Raw genomic sequence first — 26575 nt, forward strand, 5'->3', positions numbered from 1 at the left:
CTGCAGATGATAGTTCCGGGCCTGGCTCGGACTTGCACGCAAACCGGCCGAGTCTGAAAACTTTCGCAGTGCGCCTGAGGCCACCAGAACACACGGCTTTGCATCTCTGCAGAGCTGCAGGATATTCAGAGGCGCAGGGAAATCAGTCGGATCAACACTTGCGGCTACATGGGTGTATAGGTGAGCAGCGGGCTGGAGACGGAATGCGGGCTAGTTAGAGGTGAGCGTGCGCAGAGTTCCCGCGATCGCAGATCTTTAGCAACAGGGATAGGGCTGGTGTGAAATGCGTACTGATAGCGACGATGCCTGCTCTCACAAGCGGATGTCTAGGGTGTGGCCACATCAATGCAGACAATGGAGGAAAAATGACTTCACGGAAAGGGTAGTGGATAAGTGGAATAGCCTCCCATCAGAGGTGGTAGAGGCTAAGACAGTAGATCAATTTAAACATGCATGGGATAGACATAAGGATATCCTTACAGAGATCTAAGGATCACATAGGGTTGAGGCTACAGAAAGGTAGAAAAGGGCAGACTAAATGGCCCAATGGTTCTTATCCGTGTAACACTGAATACAGGTAGAATCAGGCCCTTCACGAGCACAGTGTCCTCTTGTGCTACATATAACACTAGATGTGAGACAGAGACGTAGAGAACGCATGTGCACTCAAACCACTTCATGGCGTTTTTGGCCTCCCATGCCATTCCCAAGGCAGCCTGTATGTCGGTTCTGGCATAGGGATTAATGATCCTCGTGCTCCGAGAAGCGACTGCGCCTTTCTTGTGCCTCGCTCTGAATGAGTCCATAGCCTAACCTGGCACCCGGCCAGGGTCGTGTGAGGGCCGTGCAGCCAATCAACGCACTGCTCCCGCTGATGAGCCCGCCCCTGGACTTGTCAGCCGCACAGAACAGCAGCGTCCATCTGCAGCGCGTCGTATGAAGGTGTCAGAAGCACTCATGTGCTAAGAAACAATGACACGAGATTTTGGCAAATAGGGAGTTAGGGCGATTCACGCAAATGGCCTCTGAGAAATGGATTCCACGCATGGAGTTAGGACGAGCGTCACAGGTCTGCCACTTCTGCCGTGTAGTATGATATAAACATGTCACGGGGCGTCTCGTGATAACCAGAAAGTTACAGTTGTAATCCTAACAACTATTTACCAGACCTATAGGAAAACCTCTCGCAGTGTAACCATGATAAACATAATAAGGTACAGAAATATTAATCTATATGAATGTGTATGTCCCTTAGTTTACTGATATCTCTGCCGTCACATAAAGGTCCATAGCATCATTGTCTGTTCCATCCAGTGTTATACAGGGCAGGGTTTCCTTCCTGTATACAGTGGTGGAGGTGACTGTAAATTGCCACTAGTGGTAATAGGAGGCAGGCTTCATTCTGTTGTTGTATATTACAGTGTATATTAATGTGCAGTGACAACAATCCCTTTTCATTCATGTTTATTCTGACAATTTACACAGCTTTCTCTCCTCCAGATTTCCTCCACACATGGTGCCGCCACATCACGGTTTACACACAACTGGAATCCCCCATCCCGCCATCGTGAACCCAACCGTCAAACAGGAGTCTTCCCAGAGTGACGTGGGATCCCTGCACAGCTCGTGAGTCTTATACCTGTATACACGTCTGTCTCTGTGCTGATAAACACTGAACGCCGTCCCCCCCCCCCCCGTACGTGTAGCATCCCCCTGCGAGACGGAAAAGGCTTCATTGTCCTTCCTGACCTTTACTTTCTCCCCCCACACAGAAAACATCAGGATTCTAAAAAGGAGGAGGAAAAGAAGAAACCTCACATAAAGAAGCCTCTTAATGCATTCATGTTGTATATGAAGGAAATGCGAGCAAAAGTTGTAGCAGAATGCACGTTAAAAGAGAGTGCAGCCATTAACCAGATCCTCGGCCGAAGGGTGAGTATAGAGTGCGTCCCCATCACTGACCAGAGGTGGCGCTGTTCTTCTCTGTGCGCTAATTGGGTGAAAAGCAACACACACACACTGGACGAGTGTAGGAGAAGGCAGCTAAAATATATAAAAGGACTAACGGCATTTCTGAATCGTGAGCAAGTCGCCTCTCAATTGACAAGGTGCCTCGTGCCTCAGTGATGTCACATGTCTGCTGCCGTGTGTAGGCAGAGTAGGAACAGTTTAGCGTTTGTTCACCCTCGCTACTGTCCTAATCCCCCCCCCCCCCCCCACCCGGAGCCACACACGACCACCTGGTTTCAGCTTTTCCTATTAGAGTGTAAGCTCTGGGACGAGCAGCTCCCTCTATACCTTTTTCGTTTTCACACCAGCTTTCATACAGTACGACCCGGTTTTATGTTTGCTCTTTGTCCAGCCCTACAAGACTGACAAATTCATGATAATGATGTTTGTGACAAAATATATATTTTTTTTAACTTTTACTTGACCCCAGATTTTATCGTCTCCACTTCTCGTTGATACAGTTTTATTGTATTCCCTGTGCGATATGTAATAACGCGATCCGGTTCCACAAGGCTTATTATTCTATGTGCATTGTGACAGTTACATTGTATCACATAATTACTGTTCTCTAATCCCCCCCATGAACAGTGGCACGCGCTGTCAAGAGAAGAGCAAGCGAAATACTACGAGCTGGCACGAAAGGAGCGACAGCTGCATATGCAGCTCTACCCAGGCTGGTCGGCACGGGATAACTATGTAGGTGGCTATGTAGGTGATATTATTTTTTTCCCCCTTGTAAGACTTGTAGAATGTGATATTAATTGCCTGTGGGAGAAAGCGAAAAAACACTGCATGGTATGTATTGAGACACGGGACAGGCAAGAAATTTTCCTCTCCCAAACCCCTCAACATTTCCACCTCGCCCTCTGTAACAATAACGCTACCGACTGTGGCTCCGCCCCCAGCAGACGTGGTCATGTAATAAATTTACATGTAGTCATCCACAGTTTATAAGCATCACTCTGATTTATAAAACAAATTTGCAAAGTGACCCCCTCTGCTGCATACAGCTGACAAACGTGTCTTGTATATATATTTATGTTGGTGTGCAGTGCAAAGTAGAGTAATGGGAACTCGGTCAGTACTGAAGAAATTATTCCACTTTACACTGTTTTATGAAACTGTTACACATCTTTTCACCAATGAATGCAAAGTTTTTCGGTTTGCTTAAAGGTTCGGCATGTAGTAACACTTAGCAGCTCGTTCCAAAATCCTCTGCTGTATCCCCATAAATCAGATTTAGAAACCCCGCTGCTCGGTTCGGGATACAGTATCTAGACGTAAATTTATCAAACGCTGCTGTTGTTTTTTTTTTTTACCTTGTGTGTTTTGAAACGTCAATTTTATTAAAGGCAAAAGACGCCGGGTAAATCGACAATTTAAAAAACTGACACTTTGTAAAGTTACCCCCTAGAGCACAGGTTCTCAAACTCGGCCCTCAGGACCCCGAACAGTGCATGTTTTCCAGGTCTCCTCACAGAATTGCAAGTGAAATAATGATCTCCACCTGTGGATCTTTTAAAATGTGTCAGTGAGTAATGATTACACCTGTGCACCTGCTGGGTGACCTGCAAAACGTGAGCTGTGTGGCGCTTTCTCCAACAGAAGATGATGAGAGTAATTATTTAGCAGCGCTTTAAATTAGTTTGTTTTTCCAGAGTTAAGATACTGTAAAATATCTAAAGCTAGATACACACTATACCATATATCGTACGATATATCGTTCTGACGCGGATTGGAATGATATATCGTTCGCATCATATAATGTGTACGTCTGATCCATCGTTAGCTGCGGTCGTTCATTGCATCGTCCCATCGGTTCTGCAATGAATGACGCGGTGCTTTTATATGAAGTATGTAGCGACACATCACGCCGCTGTACATTGGATTGTGTAGTGCGTACGGGCTTGCGCGATGTATCGTTGCATCGCATCGCGCCATCGCTGGGTACGCACATCGTCTATTGTGTACCCAGCTTAAGTTATAGTGGACTCAACAAAATAAGTTTCTTTCTTCGTATATAAATCAAAAATGAAATTTCCAAGGGCTGGGCAGAATATCTGGTTGTGTCATCAGTACTCTCAGCCAGTATATAATATAAAGCGATGGAGAAATAGGTAACCCAATTTGGCGCCGCTGAGGAGAAGTGAGAGCAGCTGTTTAGGGAGGTTGTTCACCTCTTGGCCACGGCTCAAATGAACAAGTACAATGTATTTACCTATATAGAGCAATGGAGCAGGTTACGTTACATTATGGGTACATACAGTGACAAGATGTAAGCTACAAATGGATTTCTTATATGACATATATACTGCCTATGCAGATTATTTCTTCTCGTGGATGCGTGTCTTATTAACTGCCATTATACCATTTTGTGTCCCTTTTTTAGGGCAAAAAGAAAAAGAGGAAAAGAGATAAACAGCCCGGAGAGAGTAATGGTAAGCACCGCCCCAGGCGAGAAGCCCCTAAGCAAGGGGGACCCAGGTCACTGTTCTTGGGGAGATGTCTGTACTCTGGCCCCAGTGCTCCTCTCCCACATCAGTGATTAGTGACCTCACATTACACTAGGAGGTCCCAGGTCTCTAAACACTGTGATTGGGGAGATGTCTGTACTCTGGCCCCAGTGCTCCTCTCGCACATCAGTGATTAGTGACCCTACATTACACTAGGAGGGCTCAGGTCACTAAACACTGTGATTGGGGAGATGTCTGTACTCTGGCCCCAGTGCTCCTCTCGCACATCAGTGATTAGTGACCCTACATTACACTAGGAGGTCCCAGGTCTCTAAACACTGTGATTGGGGAGATGTCTGTACTCTGGCCCCAGTGCTCCTCTCGCACATCAGTGATTAGTGACCCTACATTACACTAGGAGGTCCCAGGTCTCTAAACACTGTGATTGGGGAGATGTCTGTACTCTGGCCCCAGTGCTCCTCTCGCACATCAGTGATTAGTGACCCTACATTACACTAGGAGGGCTCAGGTCACTAAACACTGTGATTGGGGAGATGTCTGTACTCTGGCCCCAGTGCTCCTCTCGCACATCAGTGATTAGTGACCCTACATTACACTAGGAGGGCTCAGGTCACTAAACACTGTGATTGGGGAGATGTCTGTACTCTGGCCCCAGTGCTCCTCTCGCACATCAGTGATTAGTGACCTCACACTGCACTAGGAGGGCTCAGATCTCTAAACACTGTGATTGGGGAGATGTCTGTACTCTGGCCCCAGTGCTCCTCTCCCACATCAGTGATTAGTGACCCTACATTGCACTAGGAGGGCTCAGGTCACTAAACACTGTGATTGGGGAGATGTCTGTACTCTGGCCCCAGTGCTCCTCTCGCACATCAGTGATTAGTGACCTCACATTACACTAGGAGGTCCCAGGTCTCTAAACACTGTGATTGGGGAAATGTCTGTACTCTGGCCCCAGTGCTCCTCTCGCACATCAGTGATTAGTGACCTCACACTGCACTAGGAGGGCTCAGATCTCTAAACACTGTGATTGGGGAGATGTCTGTACTCTGGCCTCAGTGCTCCTCTCGCACATCAGTGATTAGTGACCTCACATTACACTAGGAGGGCTCAGGTCACTAAACACTGTGATTGGGGAGATGTCTGTACTCTGGCCTCAGTGCTCCTCTTGCACATCAGTGATTAGTGACCTCACATTACACTAGGAGGGCTCAGGTCACTAAACACTGTGATTGGGGAGATGTCTGTACTCTGGCCCCAGTGCTCCTCTCGCACATCAGTGATTAGTGACCTCACACTGCACTAGGAGGGCTCAGATCTCTAAACACTGTGATTGGGGAGATGTCTGTACTCTGGCCCCAGTGCTCCTCTCGCACATCAGTGATTAGTGACCTTACATTACACTAGGAGGTCCCAGGTCTCTAAACACTGTGATTGGGGAAATGTCTGTACTCTGGCCCCAGTGCTCCTCTCCCACATTAGTGATTATTGACCTCACACTGCACTAGGAGGTCCCAGGTCTCTAAACACTGTGATTGGGGAGATGTCTGTACTCTGGCCCCAGTGCTCCTCTCGCACATCAGTGATTAGTGACCCTCATTACACTAGGAGGGCTCAGGTCACTAAACACTGTGATTGGGGAGATGTCTGTACTCTGGCCCCAGTGCTCCTCTCGCACATCAGTGATTAGTGACCCTCATTACACTAGGAGGGCTCAGGTCACTAAACACTGTTCTTAGGGAGATGTCTGTACTCTGGCCCCAGTGCTCCTCTCGCACATTAGTGATTAGTGACCTCACATTACACTAGGAGGGTACAGGTCACTAAACACTGTTCTTAGGGAGATGTCTGTACTCTGGCCCCAGTGCTCCTCTCGCACATTAGTGATTAGTGACCTCACATTACACTAGGAGGGCTCAGGTCACTAAACACTGTGATTAGGGAAATGTCTGTACTCTGGCCCCAGTGCTCCTCTCGCACATTTGTGATTAGCGACCCTACATTACACTAGGAGGGCTCAGGTCACTAAACACTGTTCTTGGGGAGATGTCTGTACTCTGGCCCCAGTGCTCCTCTCCCACATCAGTGATTAGTGACCCTCATTACACTAGGAGGGCTCAGGTCACTAAACACTGTGATTGGGGAGATGTCTGTACTCTGGCCCCAGTGCTCCTCTCGCACATCAGTGATTAGTGACCTTACATTACACTAGTAGGGCCCAGGTCGCTAAACACCTTTCTTGGGGAGATGTCTGTACTCTGGCACCAGTGCACTAATCACTGATGTGGGAGAGGAGTACTGGGGCCAGAGTACAGACATCACTACACTAGGAGGGCTCAGGTCACTAAACACTGTTCTTGGGAAGATGTCTGCACTCTGGCCCCAGTTCTCCTCCCCTGTATCAGATTAGTGACCTCACACTGCACTAAGATGGCCCAGGTCACTAAACACTGTTCTTTGGCAGATATCTGCACTCTAGCCCCATTGCACCTCCCCTGTATCATTAATAATTGATTCCCCAGACACGTATTACTCCCCTTAATTTATCCATAATTTACTGAACTTCCATTTTAGACTTATTTTTCAATTAAATGAAATGAAATTCTTTGTTAAGTAATACGTGCATGTCATTCTAGTTATGTTGTATTTGATATACTTAATATTTAACTGTAAGGTATTTACAACCAGCCATTAGTTTTTTAATGACGACTTTAACTGTGTGGTGTTTTATCATGCGTGTGCGCGCATGTGTGTGTCGGTGTGTGCGTGTGTAAGGTCTGCCCGGGGTATCTGCCGCATGCTTTACTGGGGTAATTCCCTGGCCACGCCCATGTTTAATTCAGATATTAAGGAGGTTTGAAAATACTGCATAAATAAAGTGATATATAAATATATTCATAGAGCTTTTCTCCGTGTCCAGACTCTGCATAATTTGTTCTTTTTTTTCAGAACACAACGAATGTTACCTAAATCCTTGCCTTTCACTTCCTCCGATTACAGGTGCTAAGCCATTTTTGGACTTATTCCTATAGTTTTTTTTTTCTTTTCATTACTTTTATTATTTTTCCCTGAAAATGCATTTTATTGCCATTATAATTTTATTAACATAAAACCACTTCTAATGAGAGCGGATGGGAAAATAAAGAAAGTGTATTATAGTGGATAGCGAATGGTCACTGCCCCCCGGTACACTGTTGCTCTGGCTTGAAGTTATTGGCAGGGACGGGTAGGGTCCGGTCTGCTTCACATTGTAGAAGAGAGCCGGGCATGCTGGGACCTCTAGTTCTACAATAGGTGGAGAGCTACAGGTCTGATATGCCTCAGGGGTAGCGCTCTGCTTATGTTTGTTTCCGTCTATTATTATTATTTTTTTTTTTTTAATGATTATTATTATTATTTTGCTTTCCTGGATGCCTTAATTAAGTAACTCAATTATTAACACTATGCTGATGCTTTGCAAATTAGTACAAGCAACTGAATCTCCTCTGCCAAACCTTTGCGCCAGTAGTATTGGGCTCACGTATGTTATTTTCTGTATTGGTGATATCATGTACCAGCTAGCTGCAATAATGGATTATGTTGCCCAACTATTATATCAAATGTAAAAATTATGAATTCATTATTATTCAAAGCCTGCAGTCCGATTTTATTTTTTTTTTATTTTTTTATTATATTTCCCACTTCAGCATAAAATGTTTTCCTATGCGTTGGTTTTTTATTTTTCTGCTGCTTTATGGTTGGGAAAATAGCATGGACATAATGTGACCGCTCTGTAGCTTTCTGGGATAACGGCTGTGTTGGAAGCTGCAACAAAGTAACAAACGCTGACAGCATCCCAGGCTGACGCACAATGGGCCTGACCATGGCGGCGCAGTAGACAAAACATCGGCCAGTTTGCGAAAGAATCTAAACTTCCTCCACCTCTGAATTAGGCACAATGTCTTTTATAGAATAAGGAAGAGCTCAGCCCACTGTCCTTTCATTTTCACTTGATAAATATCAGATGAAATCTCCAGTTTAGAACTAGATAAATTAGAAATGAGATGTTAATTAAAAAAAAATGAAATACATTGCAAGTGAAAAGGGCTTATTTACTAACATTTAGGTGCAAAATATGCACTAAATCATAGCAATTACCCACACACTGAGTAACCCATACTGTACAGATCAAAGTTAATTGCTGGTTTCTTGCTGTGGTTCAGGGCAGGAATTATTATGAGGAACAAACTATCCACAGGTAGCATATAGCGCTTTGATTCTTGGGAACTAACCTGACAGCCTTAGTGTTTGTCCCGAATGTTAGGAGGGGAGGTGTGAGTGCGGCAAAACGCGGGATGCTAGACACACTTCCAAGAGGTTTGGCCACACCCCCCTTAATGCTGTGGCCACACAACAAGGCCGTGTCATCGCCACTTAGAAGTCCTTCCTATTGGGAGGCAACATGAGTACACGCACTGTAACTGTCAGACCAGAAAAACAATCCAAATACAAATATTTACAGCAGTGGTTCTCACACGTCTGTGAATGACTGTGCTACAGAGTATCAGCATGTTTTCCACAGCACCCTGAGGCCAAAAGTTTCTTATTGAGAAACTCCTCAAAAATGATTAAATGAAGTAAAATGTGCTTCTGTTATCTGTACGTCCAGTTATGTGATGGTGGACAGTGTCTCTGTCCATATTATGATTGGCATCCACCGACACTGCTTTTGCCTATCATATTGACCAACTATCATTTTATTTGGTCGTGCACCACAATCCGTGGCACTCCTGCAAGTGCCCTACAGTACCCCAGTGTACCACAGCTACCAGTTTTGGAACCATTGATTTAGAGAATAAAAGTGCATTATACCTAATAATGAGCAAAATGACTACAGTGCACCCACTCCGTGCTCAGCTGCCCTCACTCCACCCATCTCCTCCCATTGGCCAGTGCAGATTTAGGCTTTTCTGCATGCGCTACCCTCTAGGTGTAGAAGGAGGCGATGTGTCCCGCTGGTGTTACTGCTTGTCTCTGTCCTGTCCATGAAGCGCTAACAGCGCATCTACAGTATGGCTAGACCTGGGGAGTAATGTATTACATAGAACATCTCTAGCTATAAATGGTAGAGGACATTGTTATTTTCCCTGGAACAATCACCCCCACATATTTTAGTTTTTGAGGGCAGGAAGGACATTATCTCTTTCCTGTCAACTACAGTAGGTGTCGTATGTTATGTTGATTTTGCTTTTGTACGTGAGATAGACATCCTCTATGTAGTCTTGGCTGCCACTGTGCTGAGCCACCTACAGAACCGCACAGAGGATACTCACGTACTGTACATCACTGTGCTGAGCCACCTACAGAAATGTACAGAGGATACTCACGTACTGTACATCACTGTGCTGAGCCACCTACAGAAACCTGCAGAGGATACTCACGTACTGTACATCTCTGTGCTGAGCCATCTACAGAACCGTACAGAGGATAATCACGTACTGTACATCTCTGTGCTGAGCCACCTACAGAAATGTACAGAGGATACTCACGTACTGTACATTACTGTGCTGAGCCACCTACAGAACCGTACAGAGGATACTCACGTACTGTACATCACTGTGCTGAGCCACCTACAGAAACCTGCAGAGGATACTCACGTAGTGTACATTACTGTGCTGAGCCACCTACAGAAATGTACAGAGGATACTCACGTACTGTACATCACTGTGCTGAGCCACCTACAGAAACCTGCAGAGGATACTCACGTACTGTACATCTCTGTGCTGAGCCATCTACAGAACCGTACAGAGGATAATCACGTACTGTACATCTCTGTGCTGAGCCACCTACTGAAATGTACAGAGGATACTCACGTACTGTACATCACTGTGCTGAGCCACCTACAGAAACCTGCAGAGGATACTCACGTACTGTACATCTCTGTGCTGGGCCATCTACAGAACCGTACAGAGGGTAATCACGTATTGTACATCTCTGCGCTGAGCCATCTACAGTAACGTACAGAGGATAATCACGTACTGCACATCTCTGTGCTGAGCCACCTACAGAAACGTACAGTGGATACTCACGTACTGTACATCTGTGTGCTGGGCCACCTACAGAAACGTACAGTGGATACTCATGTACTGTACATCTATGCGCTGAGCCACCTACAGAAACGTACGGAGGATCATCACGTACTGTACATCTCTGTGCTGAGCCATCTACAGAAACGTACAGAGGATCATCACATACTCTACATCTCTGTGCTGAGCCACCTACAGAAACGTACAGAGGATAATCACATACTATACATCTCTGCTGAGCCACCTACAGAAACGTACAGAGGATCATCACGTACTGTACATTTCTGCGCTGAGCCACTTTCAGAAACCTACAGAGGATAATCATGTACTGTACATCTCTGCGCTGAGCCACCTACAGAAACCTACAGAGGATAATCTTGTACTGTACATCTCTGTGCTGAGCCACCTACAGAAACGTACAGAGGTTAATCACGTACTGTACATCTCTGCGCTGAGCCACCTACAGAAGATAATCACGTACTGTACATCTCTGCGCTGAGCCACCTACAGAAACCTACAGAGGATAATCGTGTACTGTACACCTTTGCACTAAGCCACCTACAGAAACGCACAGAGGATCATCACGTACTGTACATCTCTGCGCTGAGCCGTCTACAGAAACCTACAGAGGATCATCACGTACTGTACATCTCTGCGCTGAGCCGTCTACAGAAACGTATAGAGGATAATCTTGTACTGTACATCTCTGCACTGAGCCGTCTACAGAAACCTACAGAGGATCATCACGTACTATACATTTCTGCGCTGAGCCACCTACAGAAACCTACAGAGGATAATCATGTACTGTACATCTCTGTGCTGAGCCACCTACAGAAACCTACAGAGGATAATCATGTACTGTACATCTCTGTGCTGAGCCACCTACAGAAACGTACAGAGGATAATCACGTACTGTACACCTTTGCACTAAGCCACCTACAGAAACGTACAGAGGATAATCGTGTACTGTACACTTTTGCACTAAGCCACCTACAGAAACGTACAGAGGATCATCACATACTGTGCATTTCTGCGCTGAGCCACCTACAGAAACCTACAGAGGATAATCATGTACTGTACAATGCAATTTGCTTTGAGCTAAATCCATCATGAACATGTTTCTTTATTACCACAGTTGTCAGTCCTAAGTTTAATGAGAGCTGGTCAGTGATAAGCATGTGAGATATAGGTCTAAAAGAGCACATTGTTACAGATACAGTACTTTAAGTAGAACATTCGCACCTTCAGCTGTGGATGTTACAAGGACCCTTTTAAAATGGATTGTATTTTGGGGTAAGTGGAATTTGAAAGTGGTTCCTAGAATCTGTGACTTTCACACGGCAAGTTTAGGGCAACAAATCTGTTGGGTGTAGGGTGTATATGAAGCGCTGTATCGGACGGTTCCATCCACAGGTTACAGGAGAAGAAATTAAATCTTAATATACAACTTGTTTCTTATAAAAATTGCTACTAATAACATTAATGCAACGGTAAAAGTTTCCATACCATGATAGAATTGAGATGTTTCATACACATTTCATTTTCAGCTGTGTTCTCTGTTGTCTTAGTCTTAACGAGATGCCCCCCTCCCCAAATATCCAGTTCTGATGTGTTCCTGACACTGAAGTATTTATGTGTGTGAATGTTAATAGTAGCTCTTACATATAAGATCATCCGTACTGTAGGTTCCGCACTCTTTATACATTCTCAGATCTTTTCCCATAGTCACTTTTAACATTGGTCATTTAATCTCTGACAATTATAAATGTGAACCTTCGCTTTGCAGAATATTGGGAATATTACCTGTATCCGCTATCAGTAACATGTTAGCATGGCAATGTTCACATGTGACTAGCATGAATCATGTGGAAAAATACATGCTTTAAGCCAGAGCATCCGTGTGTGGGCAGCGAAACGCGCGTTTATCCAGCCTGCTCCTGGCGGAGGCAGTGCAGTATTGTAGCCTCCCCCCAGTGCATGCTGGGTACATACGTGACCATATACAAACACAGGGGCAACGCTTAATAGGTTTCTTTTTTTTCCCGTCATCTTTCAAACATTTGTAAGAATTCCATGCCTCCGCTTCCAGCACGTTCTATAATGCATCCTAATTATTTGTCTGTATGTTACAAACCAACGTGTTTCCTCATAACTGTTTTCAGAGCTCTTACCAGACTTATTGGCGAGACACTAACGATGCCAATGGGATATGCAGTATTTCTTTATTTCTGCAAAAAAAAAAATATATATATATAGATATAGAAAAACCTCCTTAATCTTAATTTTTTTTTTATTGCTTCCAGAAAGTGTTTTCACTACAGCATGCTCTACCTTCTGTTTGCTTCCCCCCCGTATCACGCTAGCACATCGCTTCAAAGGCATGCCTCATAGCCAAAACTAGCCCGTTCATCTCGCTGTCTGCTTCGCTCCATCCTTCTCTTTTTCTTTACACATGTGTAACTTATAAATAAATACAAGACTGATAAGCATTTTATAAAGCTGCAGTATCTCCGGGCTTTATATATATACAAGCGGTAAAGAGTCTGACTGCACCCGATTGGCTGACGATATACAAATTATACAGGAGATATAAACCCGATGAACCTCCCCTTGTGTACCGGGAGGATTTTCGTGATGTACAATAGAAAAGAGTTCATTATTACTTGTTTGCTGTATCACGGTCATCTGGAAAACTGGGAACATTTTAAATTACTATATGTGCTCTATATATGGTCATGAAATGAGGCTGAAAAGTACATGGCTAGAGCAGCTGGCGTTATAAACCAGACATACTGCAGCTTTACTTGTATCTGCTAAAGAAACACAAATAATACAATCAGTGATACTTTTTTTATTTTTTATTTATTTAACCCTGTGATTGAAAGAAAAAAAAAATTTCAAGATCTGCGCTTTTTTTTTGCAATTAGTAACCAGTTCATTGATTTTTATTTTTTTATTTTTTTTTATTTTATTATCTCTTTTCTGTTTCTTTTTTTCTGCTCGCTTCTGTCTTGAACTCATTCAGACCTGAGCGCACCTAAGAAATGCCGAGCGCGCTTTGGCCTTGATCAGCAGAATAACTGGTGCGGTCCCTGCAGGTGTGTATGGTTATTCCGGATTTAGCTATGGCTGGTTTTTTTACCGATTTTTATTTTTATTTGGTAATTTCCCGCTCTGTCCCTAAAGCTAGCAGCAGTCACATGGAGCGGCGGGTGACCCTTGGTGTCTCCCTGCTCATGATTAAGTTCGGATTTCTGGGTCGGTGTCAGATATGTTTTGGAGTGAAACCCATCTTTCCTGCCTTTAGTAAGATGGCAGCAATCTATGGAGTACAGTACAGTAAATGGATTATCTCCTGCCACCCTATGGAAACTTCCAGATTTAATAGAATGAAGAACCAGCAAAACTAAACACACTGCTCTGTAAATCAGGGTACGTGTGTTAGATGTTGAGAGGTTTGTCGAAATACTTGGTTTTACAGCCTAACAATGGATGCATCGTCTCCTGTTGTCTACACACCAGAGCTAAATAAGTAAACATGACAATGCTGTAAAGTTTAGGCAGCCTCAGGCCTCTAGGATGTCACTGGCTACTAGTGAACGCATAGGCTGCGTTCTCAGTGATGTCATTGGTTCTTAGTGACTGGATAGGATGCATTCTCAATGATGCCACTGGCTCTTAGTGAATGGATAGGTTGAAGTCTCAGTGATGTCTCTGGTTCCTAGTCTCTGGATAGGCTGCACTCTCAGTGTTGTCACTGGTTCCTAGTGAATGGATAGGTTGCATACTCAGTGATTCATTGGTCCCTAGTTAATAGGCTGAATTTTTTAGTGATGTCACTGTCTCCCAGTAAATGGATAGGCTGCGTTTTCAATTATGTCACAAATTCCTAGTGAATGGATAGGCTGCATTCTTAGTGATGTCATTGGCTCTTAATTAATGGATAGGCTGCATTCTCAGTGATGTATCTGGGTCCTAGTGACTAGATTGGATGCACTCTGATGTCACTGGCACCTAGTTAAGGGATAGGCTGCGTTCTCAGTGATGTTACTGGTTCCTAGTGAATGGATAGGCTGCATTCTCAGTGATGTCACTGGCTCCTAGTGAATGAATAGACTGCATCCTCAGTAATGTCACTGGCTCCTAGTGAATGGATAGGCTGCATTCTCAGTGATGTTATTGGTTCCTAGTGACTGGATAGGCTGCATTCTCAGTGATGTCACTGGTTCCTAGTGTATCAATAGGCTGCATTTTCTCAGTGATGTCACTTGTTCATAGTGAATGGATAGACTGCATTTTCAGTGATGCCACTGGCTCCTAGGCTAGGATAGGCTGCACTCTTAATGATGTCACTGGTTTCAAGTGAATGGGTAGGCTGCATTCTCAGAGATGTCACTGGCTCCTAGTGACTGTATAGGCTGCATTCTCAGTGATGTCACTGGTTCCTAGTGAAAGGATAGGCTGCAGTCTCAGTGGTGTAACTGATTCCTAGTGAATGGATAGGCTGCATCCTCTGTGATGTCACTGGTTCCAAGTGAATTGATAGGCTACATTTTCAGTGATGTCACTGATTCCTAGTGAATGGATAGGCTGCATTCTCAGTGCTGTCACTGGCTCCTAGTGAATGGAGAGGCTACATTCTCAGTGACATCACTGGTTCCTATGAATGATAGTCTACTTTAGTAGAGCCCACAAACTGGCTGTTTGTGCCTTGTGTAGGCAACAGATGCGTTGTAAAAAGAAGTATACTTAAGCGTTAAAACCAATATTTTTCCACACTTCTCTCATTATTTGATATTCTGTAGTCCATAAACTCTTATCCACCAGAGTATTTCCCAAGCTCGCTGGCAATCATTGCTATCTGCTTTTCATCTTCATTTATTGACCATAATTAACACCCCAATAAACTAGGCATTCATGTTGCAGTAAAAACACTTACATTTTGTTGTAAACTATGCCATAACAATGCAGAACTACTGCAGAATTGGCAATAAAAGTTTTCGTGTCCGAGAAAAGCCTGTTTATTGACTGTGGAAGTGTGAGATTTTCTTCCATCCATTCGTGCATTGGTCATTACGCTATGTCTTACTAATGTCACCCATTACTCCTCTCCAGAAAAAGATGACGACTCACCAGACATGTTTCTACCCTCATTTACCTCGTGCATACTTGTCACTGTCAGTATGAAACATAGATTGGTGGCTTCTCCAGTATTCCAATGTGTACATGCAAAGTCATTGGTTTATTCCAGCAGCCTTAATGCAGCGGTTTCATTCTCAGTCCATATCTCGAACTTTCACTGACTTCACTGGTTGTTGTACGCATCCCAGGTGTATCCGAGCGAACCAGTGTCTGATTACAGTTTCCACCAACTTCTCCTAGTATATGCAGTATTGACTATTAAGGACGCTGTGTGTGTTGGCAATGGAGTGGAGGGGGAATTACCAAATAAAAAAACCAAACTGACTATGTACCGTAGGTAACCATAGCTATGAAAGTGCATCCATATGAGCAGTATCCACCATATTGTTGTGTTTCTGTGTGTTTACATTGTGCTAACAGATGCAAATGCTCCAAAGAAGTGTCGGGCTTTATTCGGACTTGACCGACAGAATCTATGGTGCAAACCGTGCAGGTATACTTCAAGGCCCCCTGGGAAATAATGAAATCCCTTCTATCCTTCCTAAAGCCTCTCTATGATTACACCCAACTCTACCAATGAAATTCCCTTCTTCCTTTCCTCTAGACATTACTGGTGGTGGGACTCCATCCTTTACCCCTTTACCTCCTCTTGGTGCAACGTGCTCTTAAAGATAAGAAAAAATATATTTCATGGTAGAGCCCTGATTGAAACGTCATTTGACGGAATTGGGCCAAATTCACGTACTGAAATGCAGTGTCCGATGAAGTCACAACTATATGTTCTAACTTCTAAGTGCTTTCATCGCAGATTAACCAACCCCTTATTGACATCTGCACAAGATACCTTCTATTAATCAGTTGGGTTGAGGCAATAATTGTAATTGGTTAGCTCTGCGCACGCACTACTCTTGCCCAGAAAGTTCATGTTTTTCGCTTAGAACATAGCGCCCCTCTCAGACACAGTCTGCAGTTTGTAGAAGACAGTGATTGTCAGGAGTGTTTTCTATTACATTCCATTTCTAGTAAAAATCTCAAAGTTCAGGAAAGTTAACATGGGTTAATGCATGAAAAACTTCGTTGCCAGCTCCTAGAATCGGGGATGTCCTCCTTCCTAACTATTCTAACAGTCCTTGCAACCTTTTTATTATAATACAGACCCGTAACATTATATTCAGTAATTAGTAATCAATCCCTGGCAATGGGATATTTCAGTATGGTGCAGTTCTAGTGTCCTCGGTCTGCTGATCTGTCCCATTGATGGTCATTAGGGCAGGGTCCCATAACATACAGCTAGTTAGCAGGAGAGAAGTGGGCGTGTAACAAACTATATATCTCACCCTTAAGGACCAAACAGCCTATCATCTTAGGATTGTCCTTGTTTTGGGTGAATCACATCGGTACATTAAAGCAAACCATTATATCAGTTGCCTGATCCGAGTTGCCAGGGAATAACCAATAATGACCTTGCATTGGGAGCACAATGTCCTACTGTCATACGATACTGCTTGTGATAAGATGTCATCCATATATGTAAGATATACCAGCACCAAAGTTTGAAATGTGGTTAAATAAGGAATGATTAAATAGCAGCACTGTAGAGAATCCTTGGTGAAGGGTCTAAGAAATCTCTCTTCCTTCCTATTGATCCTTTGGTTAAATCTGTTATTTTTTTTATTCTGATGCAAGCAGTCTTTGAATTTGGAATATAACTATGGTAGGTATATATATTTCCTCCCTCTCTGTGTGTAACACATGTCACTTCATCTTGTGTTTTTCATGGTCTTCGTATGTAGTCCCAAGACCATTGCAATGAACATATCCAGTGTTTTGGAAAGGATGTGAGCCCCTTTTTAGATAAATGAGGGACCTGTCCATCTTCCATTACAAATGTAATCATCCAATACATTGGCAGCTTTCTATAGTAAGCCCCCCAAAATAATTTCCACCGCTCCACAAACCCTTAAGACTGAAGAACTGTGCCACTGGCTCTGTGCAGGAATGTCATTTGGCTAAATAACTCTATGGTCTGGGTGTTAGTCATGGATTAAGTGCATAGACAGTGACGGTTTATAGACGATTGAAAGTATTTCTTATTGCCTGCAAATCATTCTAACCATTAATCACTAACATGAATGTCTTCCGCTCACCCCGCGTCAGCCATTGCGCAGGGTTTGAAGCTACATCTTCCAATCCCAGTGCAGCGCATGTCTTACATCTGAGTCCGTCATCCACCCTTCATCCACTGCATGAGCATTTCAGTCCCGCATGCTCCATGTCATCGGCTGTGTTAGACTCATGTACTACCCATGGGGATGGAAATCATAGCTTAGGGTATCACACATAGTATCCTCAGACCCCGGCGGGATATATATATATATATATATTGGATAACAAAAGAAGTCAATGTCCATTGCTTCCAGAAGTGTTTGCATGTTACATTTTAATTTTGCAACCACCAGAGCTCTTATCATAGTCAACTTGTATGTGATGAACTAGAGAAGGTCCAGCTACAGCTCTTGCCTTCATCCTCGCTTCTTAGCATTATGACGGTGTTCCATGATTCTTTATATAACATATAAAAGTGGTAACTTTGTCATAACTAAACCCATTATTAATATCAAGAAGCGAGTTATGACTGATAAATGATGGAGTATGAAGAAATTAATACAAGCCAGTATTTTATTTAGTCAGTAGAGCAAAATTATTGTTTTATTGAGTTCAGTAGTTTCCATACTACTCCAGGCACCTTGTGGAGCTTAGAATGATGATACTTATACCACCCCATGTGACTTGTGGAGCTTAGAATGATGATATTTATACCACCCCATGTGACTTGTAGAGCTTAGGATGATGATATTTATACCACCCCATGTGACTTGTAGAGCTTAGGATGATGATACTTATACCACCCCATGTGACTTGTGGAGCTTAGAATGATGATGCTTATACCCCCATGTGACTTGTGTTGCTTAGAATGATGATACTTATACTACCCCATGTGACTTGTAGAGCTTAGATTGATGATACTTATACCACCCCATGTGACTTGTAGAGCTTAGAATGATGATATTTATACCACCCCATGTGACTTGTAGAGCTTAGAATGATGATACTTATACCACCCCATGTGACCTGTGGAGCTTAGATTGATGATACTTATACCACCCCATTTGACTTGTGGAGCTTAGATGGATGATAGTTATACCTCCCCATGTGACTTGTAGAGCTTAGAATGATCATACTTATACCACCCCATGTGACTTGTGTTGCTTAGAATGATGATACTTATACTACCCCATGTGACTTGTGTTGCTTAGAATGATACTTATACTAGCCCATGTGACTTGTGTTGCTTAGAATGATGATACTTATACTACCCCATGTGACTTGTGTTGCTTAGAATGATGATACTTATACCACCCCATATGACTTGTGTTGCTTAGAATGATGATACTTATACTACCCCATGTGACTTGTGTTGCTTAGAATGATGATACTTATACTACCCCATGTGACTTGTGGAGCTTAGAATGATGATACTTATACCACCCCATGTGACTTGTGTTGCTTAGAATGATGATACTTGTACCACCCCATGTGACTTGTGTTGCTTAGAATGATGATACTTATACCACCCCATGTGACTTGTGTAGCTTAGAATGAGGATATTTATACCACCCCATGTGACTTGTGGAGCTTAGAATGAGGATATTTATACCACCCCATGTGACTTGTGGAGCTTAGAATGATGATACTTATACCACCCCATGTGACTTGTGTAGCTTAGAATGAGGATATTTATACCACCCCATTTGACTTGTGTAGCTTAGAATGAGGATATTTATACCACCCCATGTGACTTGTGGAGCTTAGAATGATGATACTTATACCACCCCATGTGACTTGTGGAGCTTAGAATGATGATACTTATACCACCCCATGTGACTTGTGTAGCTTAGAATGATGATACTTATACCACCCCATGTGACTTGTGTAGCTTAGAATGAGGATATTTATACCACCCCATGTGACTTGTGGAGCTTAGAATGAGGATATTTATACCACCCCAGATGATTGTGGATCTTAGAATGAGGATATTTATACCACCCCAGATGATTGTGGAGCTTAGAATAATGATATTTTTACCATTCCAGGTGACTTGTGGAGCCAAAAAATATAAATAATTTGTATCTGTAAGAAATAGTTTTACATATCTGCAGATGCAGTGATTTTTATAAAAAAATAGATTTCACATCTAAGCCCACATTGAAATCATCTATAGCGGTGTGTATTTAAACAAACATTGTCAAGAGAACTGCCGTGTACTGCTCAGAGCCTAATACAAGTCTGTGCCTCCGTGTTTACAGTTTCTGATGTTCCTCCGTCAGTGCCTCCACCCCTCACTCACAGTGAACATTTTATCCCCTTTCTAGGAGAAAAAAAAAGTGCATTCGCTACATACAAGGTGAAGGCAGCTGCGTCAGCCCGCCCTCTTCAGACGGAAGCTTACTAGACTCTCCTCCTTCTTCTCCCACAATGCTTGACTCCCCTACAAGAGACTCCACTCCACAAACTGAACAAACGCAACCTCTGTCTCTGACATTGAAGCGTGACCCCCTAGCGCGGCTGTGCATGCCACAGTCTCCTCCGACAGAAAGTCCGGCCCGAAAGTCCAGCAACTTGCCATCTACCATTTGTCAGAATGGAACAGATCACAATCACCAACCCAGCTCCTTACAGTCTTCAGCACCCTACTCCTTGTCACTAGCACAGCCGTCGACATCCTTCCTACCTTCTCATCGGTCTTTGGCTGGAGCACAACTTCAGCCCCTTTCACTTGTAACCAAGCCATTAGAGTAAAGAAGCCCAACACTGACGCCTCCCTCATTTTTTTTAAAGAAATAGTATGTCTCGTTTTCCATGGTTTTTTGTATTTTTAATTTGTGCCAAGTGGCTACTTTAGTAGATGTTTATGAAGTTCATTGGTCAATATTTGACCTCTCTTTTATCTCTGCCTTTCCGATTTGACTGTGCAGACCTCTACGAGCCTCAAGGTCCTGCCAAAATTTGTATCATCGACGTTACACAAAAAAAAAAAAAATCTTTTTAGCATCGGAAGAAGGGGGAAATTATATATATATATATATAAATATATGAAAATAAAAAAATACATAACTGTTATGTAGTTCTGTTAGGTTACTTTGAAAAGACTGATTTAAAGAAGAATAATAAGAAAATAGCAACAAGCAATTTTGAAGCAGCCCTCACAAGAGTTGGTTCTTGATTATTTGTATTAAATACGAGCTTGCGAACCAATCATTTTACATCCACTTTATACCCTCCTGGGCACAATGAATGCAGTGCTCTCTTGTGAAACAACTTTTATTGTGATGTTATTGTTATTGTTGAAATGTACAGAACACAAGGGTTAAACTGAACAAATGTATTAATATGCCTTGTTCCATGGTGGCGGTCTTTATTTTTATTTTTGTTTTTTTATTTTTTTTTTTTTCTGGGGGAATGGGTTGCTACATGGAAAATGTGGGTGGGTGCGTTAAATATTTTGGAGCCATTGGACCAGTAAGTAGTATTTATTGCCTAGAAATTGCTTGTGTCCTATTTGTATGTCGTCCCTTTTCAAACCAATGTCTGTTTGCCATTTCTCAACACATTGTATAAAGTTTTCTTTTCTCAGTGTAAGCATCTTATATATATATATATATATATATATATATATATATATATATATAAATTTTTTAAATTTTTTTTTGTGCTGTATGAAACTCAATTGCCACCAAATGGACATTTGTAGCTGCATTTAATGGATCAATATTGTACAAAAATAACACAATTGCTTTAAAAGCCATCAAAAGAAGACTTGAAATTAACAAGGGAAAGTGACCTGCGCTGTTTCACCAACAGCACCTTGTAAATGACTTAAGAAACAGGAGACCAGCCTGTCTGTAGACTGTGTACAAATTGATGTGCCAAAATTCCCGGTGAAGAACCCCCCCACACCTCTCCCCCTCGTTTTTGATGACGTATTTCCGTTCCTCATGTTTTGTTGTGATGTTACATAGCTAGGTAGATATATTTGTAGTTTTTATCATCTTTAACAGAAGTATTTGATAGAAGGGTGACTGGGCAGCATTTAAAAACAATGAGGTACAAAATATAATCCCCCCCCCTTCCTCCAACCCCTGATGGGCCAAAACCCTGTACGTTTGGTTACTTATAAAGGAAAAGACTGCCACTTTTATGCTTGCTACGTATAAGTAGGTAGCAGGCAATTAAGAAAAAAATATCACAAATAGGCATGTTGGTGTTGCAAAAAAAAAAAGTAAATAAAAAAAAAAAAAAGAAAAATTAAAAAAAAAAATTTAACAAAACTGAGAATCTCTTCATCCGTTCATTGAGTGCCATTGTATTTGACATGACGCAATTGTAAATCTGTCTCTGGTTTCCTCTGGTTTATTAAGATGCTAATTAATAACTATACCATTTTTTGTGAATACTTTGAATGTTTCCTAACAGCTGTGATGTTACCGTTCAGTTCTATGCTTTTATTCCAATTTAATTTCAAGGTGGTTTTCAAAACCATGCAAAATTTTTTTGTAATGAATTCATGTTCATGCTGTACAGTATCTGTAGCATGCAGTTCTGGATTAATAAAAGCAACTTAGTATGTGCATAGTGTCCTGTGTCCCGTATTTGTCTACAGCTATAGGTGTATCACCTACATATGTAAGGTACAGGACAAAGATGTCTGCAGTCCTCGGTCTGGTGATACATGACTATCAATCCCTTTTTTGGAAGATGCTCAGTAGGAATTAAATTTGTTTTATTAAATCATTTGCCTATCCCTTACTGGTTATTTCCTTGTGTTCTAATGAGTGTGTCCCCCCTCCCCCCTAACTCTTCTGGAATTCCCCAGTCTGCAAATTGCTCATCCTGCCCACTGTAACCTACCTAGGGCGCCCAAGATGGCTGCCTCACCTGGTACTTTCATGGGCAGGCTGAGCAAAAATTATTTGTGCAGTGTGTATCCTACTTGTCATACTACCCTTGTATGTCTTCTTTCCATGTATTGCTTTTCTCACAAATTGTGACCTATGTAGTGCACCAAAGATGGCTGCCTTGCCCAGTATTCTCCTGTGTGTAGGACGAACAGTGCATGGATTTGATGATTTTGCAAGGATCACGTGCCTCAGTTTAGTGTCCACCATTATTTGTTCTCCTTTCCAGGCATTTCATAATCTGGATAGTAGTATGTAGTATGTATATGTAGCTATGTAGCGCTCCCAAGATGGCTGCCATGCCTGCTACCTTCGTGGGCGGGAAAAATAATCCATGGATCTGATGCTTCAAAATAGCTGCCTCACCTCTGTATTATGTTCATGGTTTCTTTACTTTCTGCTAATCTAAAGCTCTGTATTAGGTTCTTGAGTCCTTTTGCAGGAAAAGCGCTATATAAATACAATTATTATTATATGCTAATGGAAAAAAATAAAAAATCTTGTGATAAAGTGCCACAACTCCATAATGAGGTGTCACAAGTTACTGTTCTGTAGAACTCTATTGTACTAGCTTATGACACCTCATCACGAGTTGTGGTTCCTTATCACAGGACGTTTTTGCATTACACAACTGTCCAGCTGAAAGGACACGCACAACCGGGACGTTGGGCAGAAACTCGAACCACAGCTGGAATATCAGATCTTGGTACACAATTTGCAAGATACACGATATAAAGAATATGTCTACCTTGGCGAGAAAGTTTAATGCAGCGACTCTTGAGTAAGGTTTGTTGCTCCATGATCAAAGTATCAACGATAGATACGCCGGGACTGACGCCGGGAGGCTGTGTTGGATAAAAATCGAACGCATTGCACGCACAGAATAATTCATACATACGCCTGCATGCAGAGTTGTACCAAACATCTTGATCTTGCATTGCGCCCGCCCCCTATTGGCTCGTTGCTTGTCATAAGCATCACTGCGCACTTGGATCAGGCTATTTTAGGTTCAAAAGATCCATGTGAATCTCTGCATAGGCCATCGTTCCCTCAATACAACATCACTGAACTATACCTACGACAGAACAAGCCCCTTCTCCCCTCGCTATAAATCGGTTGCACCTTTTCAGTCATAAGGAAGATGCAGCTGAAATGTGTACGACTCTTACTCCTCGTACTCGGTATCGGAGCAAGCGCCATGCAAAACTAACTAAGATATTCTCTGCAAACAGCTGTACGTTCAGCTCTGCTTTTGTTTTTTTTCACGTTTCCTTACCGTGCCTTGAAAAAAAAAAAAAATTCACATTTATTTATCAATATTTTTGCACATCTTACACGTGTGGTCCTTTGTAACTGGAGTTTGTGCAAGAAAGAAGAAGTGGGCAAGCGTAGGCGCGCAACAATACTGAGTGATAATGGCGACTGCTTCTCATTTGCATTACGTAATTGGCATTTCTGTTCGGACTACTGCAGGATAGAAGATAACATGTTTGTGGTTTAATTTACTTTGTGTTTGTATGTAATTACATTTTACAGTATATTAAAAAAAAAAGTGACTTCAGTGTTTATTTTTGCATGTAATTTAAAGTAAACCCAGAAAATGACCTCAAGATGTAATCATCTAGGTAACATGAGTATTATCATTACCATAACGGTCTGACTAAATTATAGAGCCGAAACTAGCAAACATATAGTTTCATTTTTCTTCTTCAGGGTCCATAGGGGGTCCACAGGGATACCATGGGGAAATGTGGTTGGAGTGATCCAGGCACCAAACAGTTAAGCTTTCAGCTCCCAGGATGCCTCTGGTCCTCCTCCACATATGTCCCGCCCTTGGCCACAGGCATTCAGTTTCTCGTTTGATGCGGCAGGATTCAGATGCACCTTTATAACGGGCACTGCTCAGGAAGTCCCAAGCTTTTTATTTTTTATGTTTTACTATATTTTTACTTCAGAGCAAGCAGCGCTGGGCCCCCCAATGTATGGCTGTGCTGCTGCACCACCTACCCCAGCCGGGGCCGCAACACCAGTAACTGGACTTGTTATTTCGGTGGGTACCAGTGGAGCTTGGCTAGCGGCGATGCTGGGACCCGTGACTGCAGCCGGAAGCACGGGGATGCAGGTAAGGTGATTCCTCGCTCACGGGGAACCACATGGCAGTCCGTACCTCCGGCAGTTGAAGACCCGCTGGAGGTTGCTGTAGTGGGGCGAACAGTGCGTCCGCTCCCCCACTAGACCACCAGGGCAAGTGAATTTGGCACCGAGGACAGTGGCGGCGGTCATGTTATAAGGCTAGCGCACCCGGGGGGCTAATACAGCATAGGGGAGGTAGGCTCTCCCCCAGCCCAGGCGCCAATCCATCTGAAGTTTTCCAGTGTCTGGGTTGCTCCTACCCTCCTTTGTATATGAGACGCCCAGTGACCACTATCCATGCTCTGCTTAAGCTGCTGGTCTCAAGAGATTTTGGGTCTAGTTTCCCTGTATACCTCTCCTCAGAGGCCAGGTTATACAGCGCTCAAATTCTACCAAGCCTTGTGTTTGTAGTAGTTGATTCAGGGCCCATTGCAAGTATATGGAAAAAGCATATTTCTCCTCAAACCCTTTGCTACAGGTGTGTGGTGATTTTTTTTTTCCTCTCTATTGTACTTCACATTGATGCTTGTGAAGACAGTAACATTTACACTTATTTATTATGTCTATATGTAAGTGTAAACAGTAAGCTGAGGCCCCGGTGCTGGTTTCATGTAAAAACTGTTTGGCGGGCTCGTCCCCTCAGGACTTTATACAGGATGGTTTGTGTGCTGTTTGTTATAAAGAACCACCTCACCAGTCCAGTCTACCAGCCCCTGTACAGGAGCCATCTTGGGTGTTGTCCTTGTCTCAGGTTATGACGCAGCTAGTGGACCGTTTGGCTGCTCCCACAGTGCCTCACAGCAGTTCAGGCCTGCTATGTTTGCCCCCCAATACATCCTTCCTTTCTGGATGTTTATGCCCACTCAAGTAGAGTACAGCTCAGTCAGCTGCTGTATTTCAACAAATGTTACAGGCAAACACACCGGTAGCCATTAAAGCGCCTAAGTGGACGATATCATTTTGTCAGTGTGCCCAGCATGTAGATTCAGGTGCATCATCGGAGGAGTCAGATGATGCTCCGGGTTCTACTCCAGGGTCTATCTCAGGAGAGGAGGACTATCCTTCTACAGCGGATGTCCCTTTGGTGAGGGAGGTCTAATCAATCCTAAATATAGAGGATGATGAGCCAGCTGCTAGACCTAAGGCTCCGGTGTTTAAACACCAGAGGGTGGTAAAAGCTGTGTTTCCTAAATCTGAGCAGCTCACTGAACTTATGGGAGAAGCATGGAGTACTCCCGATAAACGGTTCCATGTTACAAAAAGATTAGCATCTTTGTATCCTTTCCTACCTACTGAATGTACTAAGTGGGAAATCCCTCCTACTGTGGATGCTCATGTGACAGGAGTGCTACGTGGCCTATACCGTCCGCATCTTCCCTTAAAGATCCTACAGATAGAAAACTTGAAACATGTCTTAAATTAGTGTTTTCATTGTCTGGAGCTGTTACTCTGCTGGCTATGTTTGCGGCTTGGGTATCCAAGGCTGTTGAAGATACTCTACCAAATGCTACTAGAGAACAGTTGACATATATCTCCCACATACAGTAAGCGGCCTCCTATTTGGGGGAAGCTGCAATAGATGCTGGACTCCTGGCTTCTAAAGCATCGGCAGCTTCGGTTGTTGCTCGTAGAGCCCTTTGGTTAAGGTCATGGAAAGCCGATGCGGGAAAGAAGGCTGTAGAATCCCTGCCTTTTTATGGAAACATACTTTTCGGAGTAGAATTGGATAAGATAG

The 26575-nt window shown here is 43.1% G+C and overlaps 1 protein-coding gene across 24 annotated transcripts in view; it reads left to right on the top strand.

Annotated features, from left to right (window-relative positions):
- The window catches only part of TCF7L2 (transcription factor 7 like 2), a 226595-nt gene extending 204215 nt beyond the window's left edge, over positions 1 to 22380 (top strand). For 5 of the 24 annotated variants that reach the window (XM_088465307.1, XM_088465181.1, XM_088465686.1 and 2 more), the window contains 7 exons: positions 1486 to 1626; positions 1773 to 1932; positions 2599 to 2718; positions 4400 to 4448; positions 7434 to 7484; positions 13575 to 13647; positions 20125 to 22380. In XM_088465307.1, the coding sequence (XP_088321433.1) occupies positions 1486 to 1626; positions 1773 to 1932; positions 2599 to 2718; positions 4400 to 4448; positions 7434 to 7484; positions 13575 to 13647; positions 20125 to 20551 (1021 nt within the window). In that variant the 3' untranslated portion in view covers positions 20552 to 22380. Of the gene's footprint in view, positions 1 to 1485; positions 1627 to 1772; positions 1933 to 2598; positions 2719 to 4399; positions 4449 to 7433; positions 7485 to 13574; positions 13648 to 16111; positions 16185 to 20124 lie in introns of all 24 variants that reach the window. The other 19 variants (XM_088465364.1, XM_088465709.1, XM_088465703.1 and 16 more) reach the window with 12 other exon arrangements.
- Positions 22381 to 26575: the final 4195 nt, after the last annotated feature.

Source organism: Taudactylus pleione, unplaced genomic scaffold (assembly GCF_031769625.1).
Source record: "Taudactylus pleione unplaced genomic scaffold, aTauple2 ptg000008l, whole genome shotgun sequence".
NCBI lineage: Eukaryota > Metazoa > Chordata > Amphibia > Anura > Myobatrachidae > Taudactylus > Taudactylus pleione.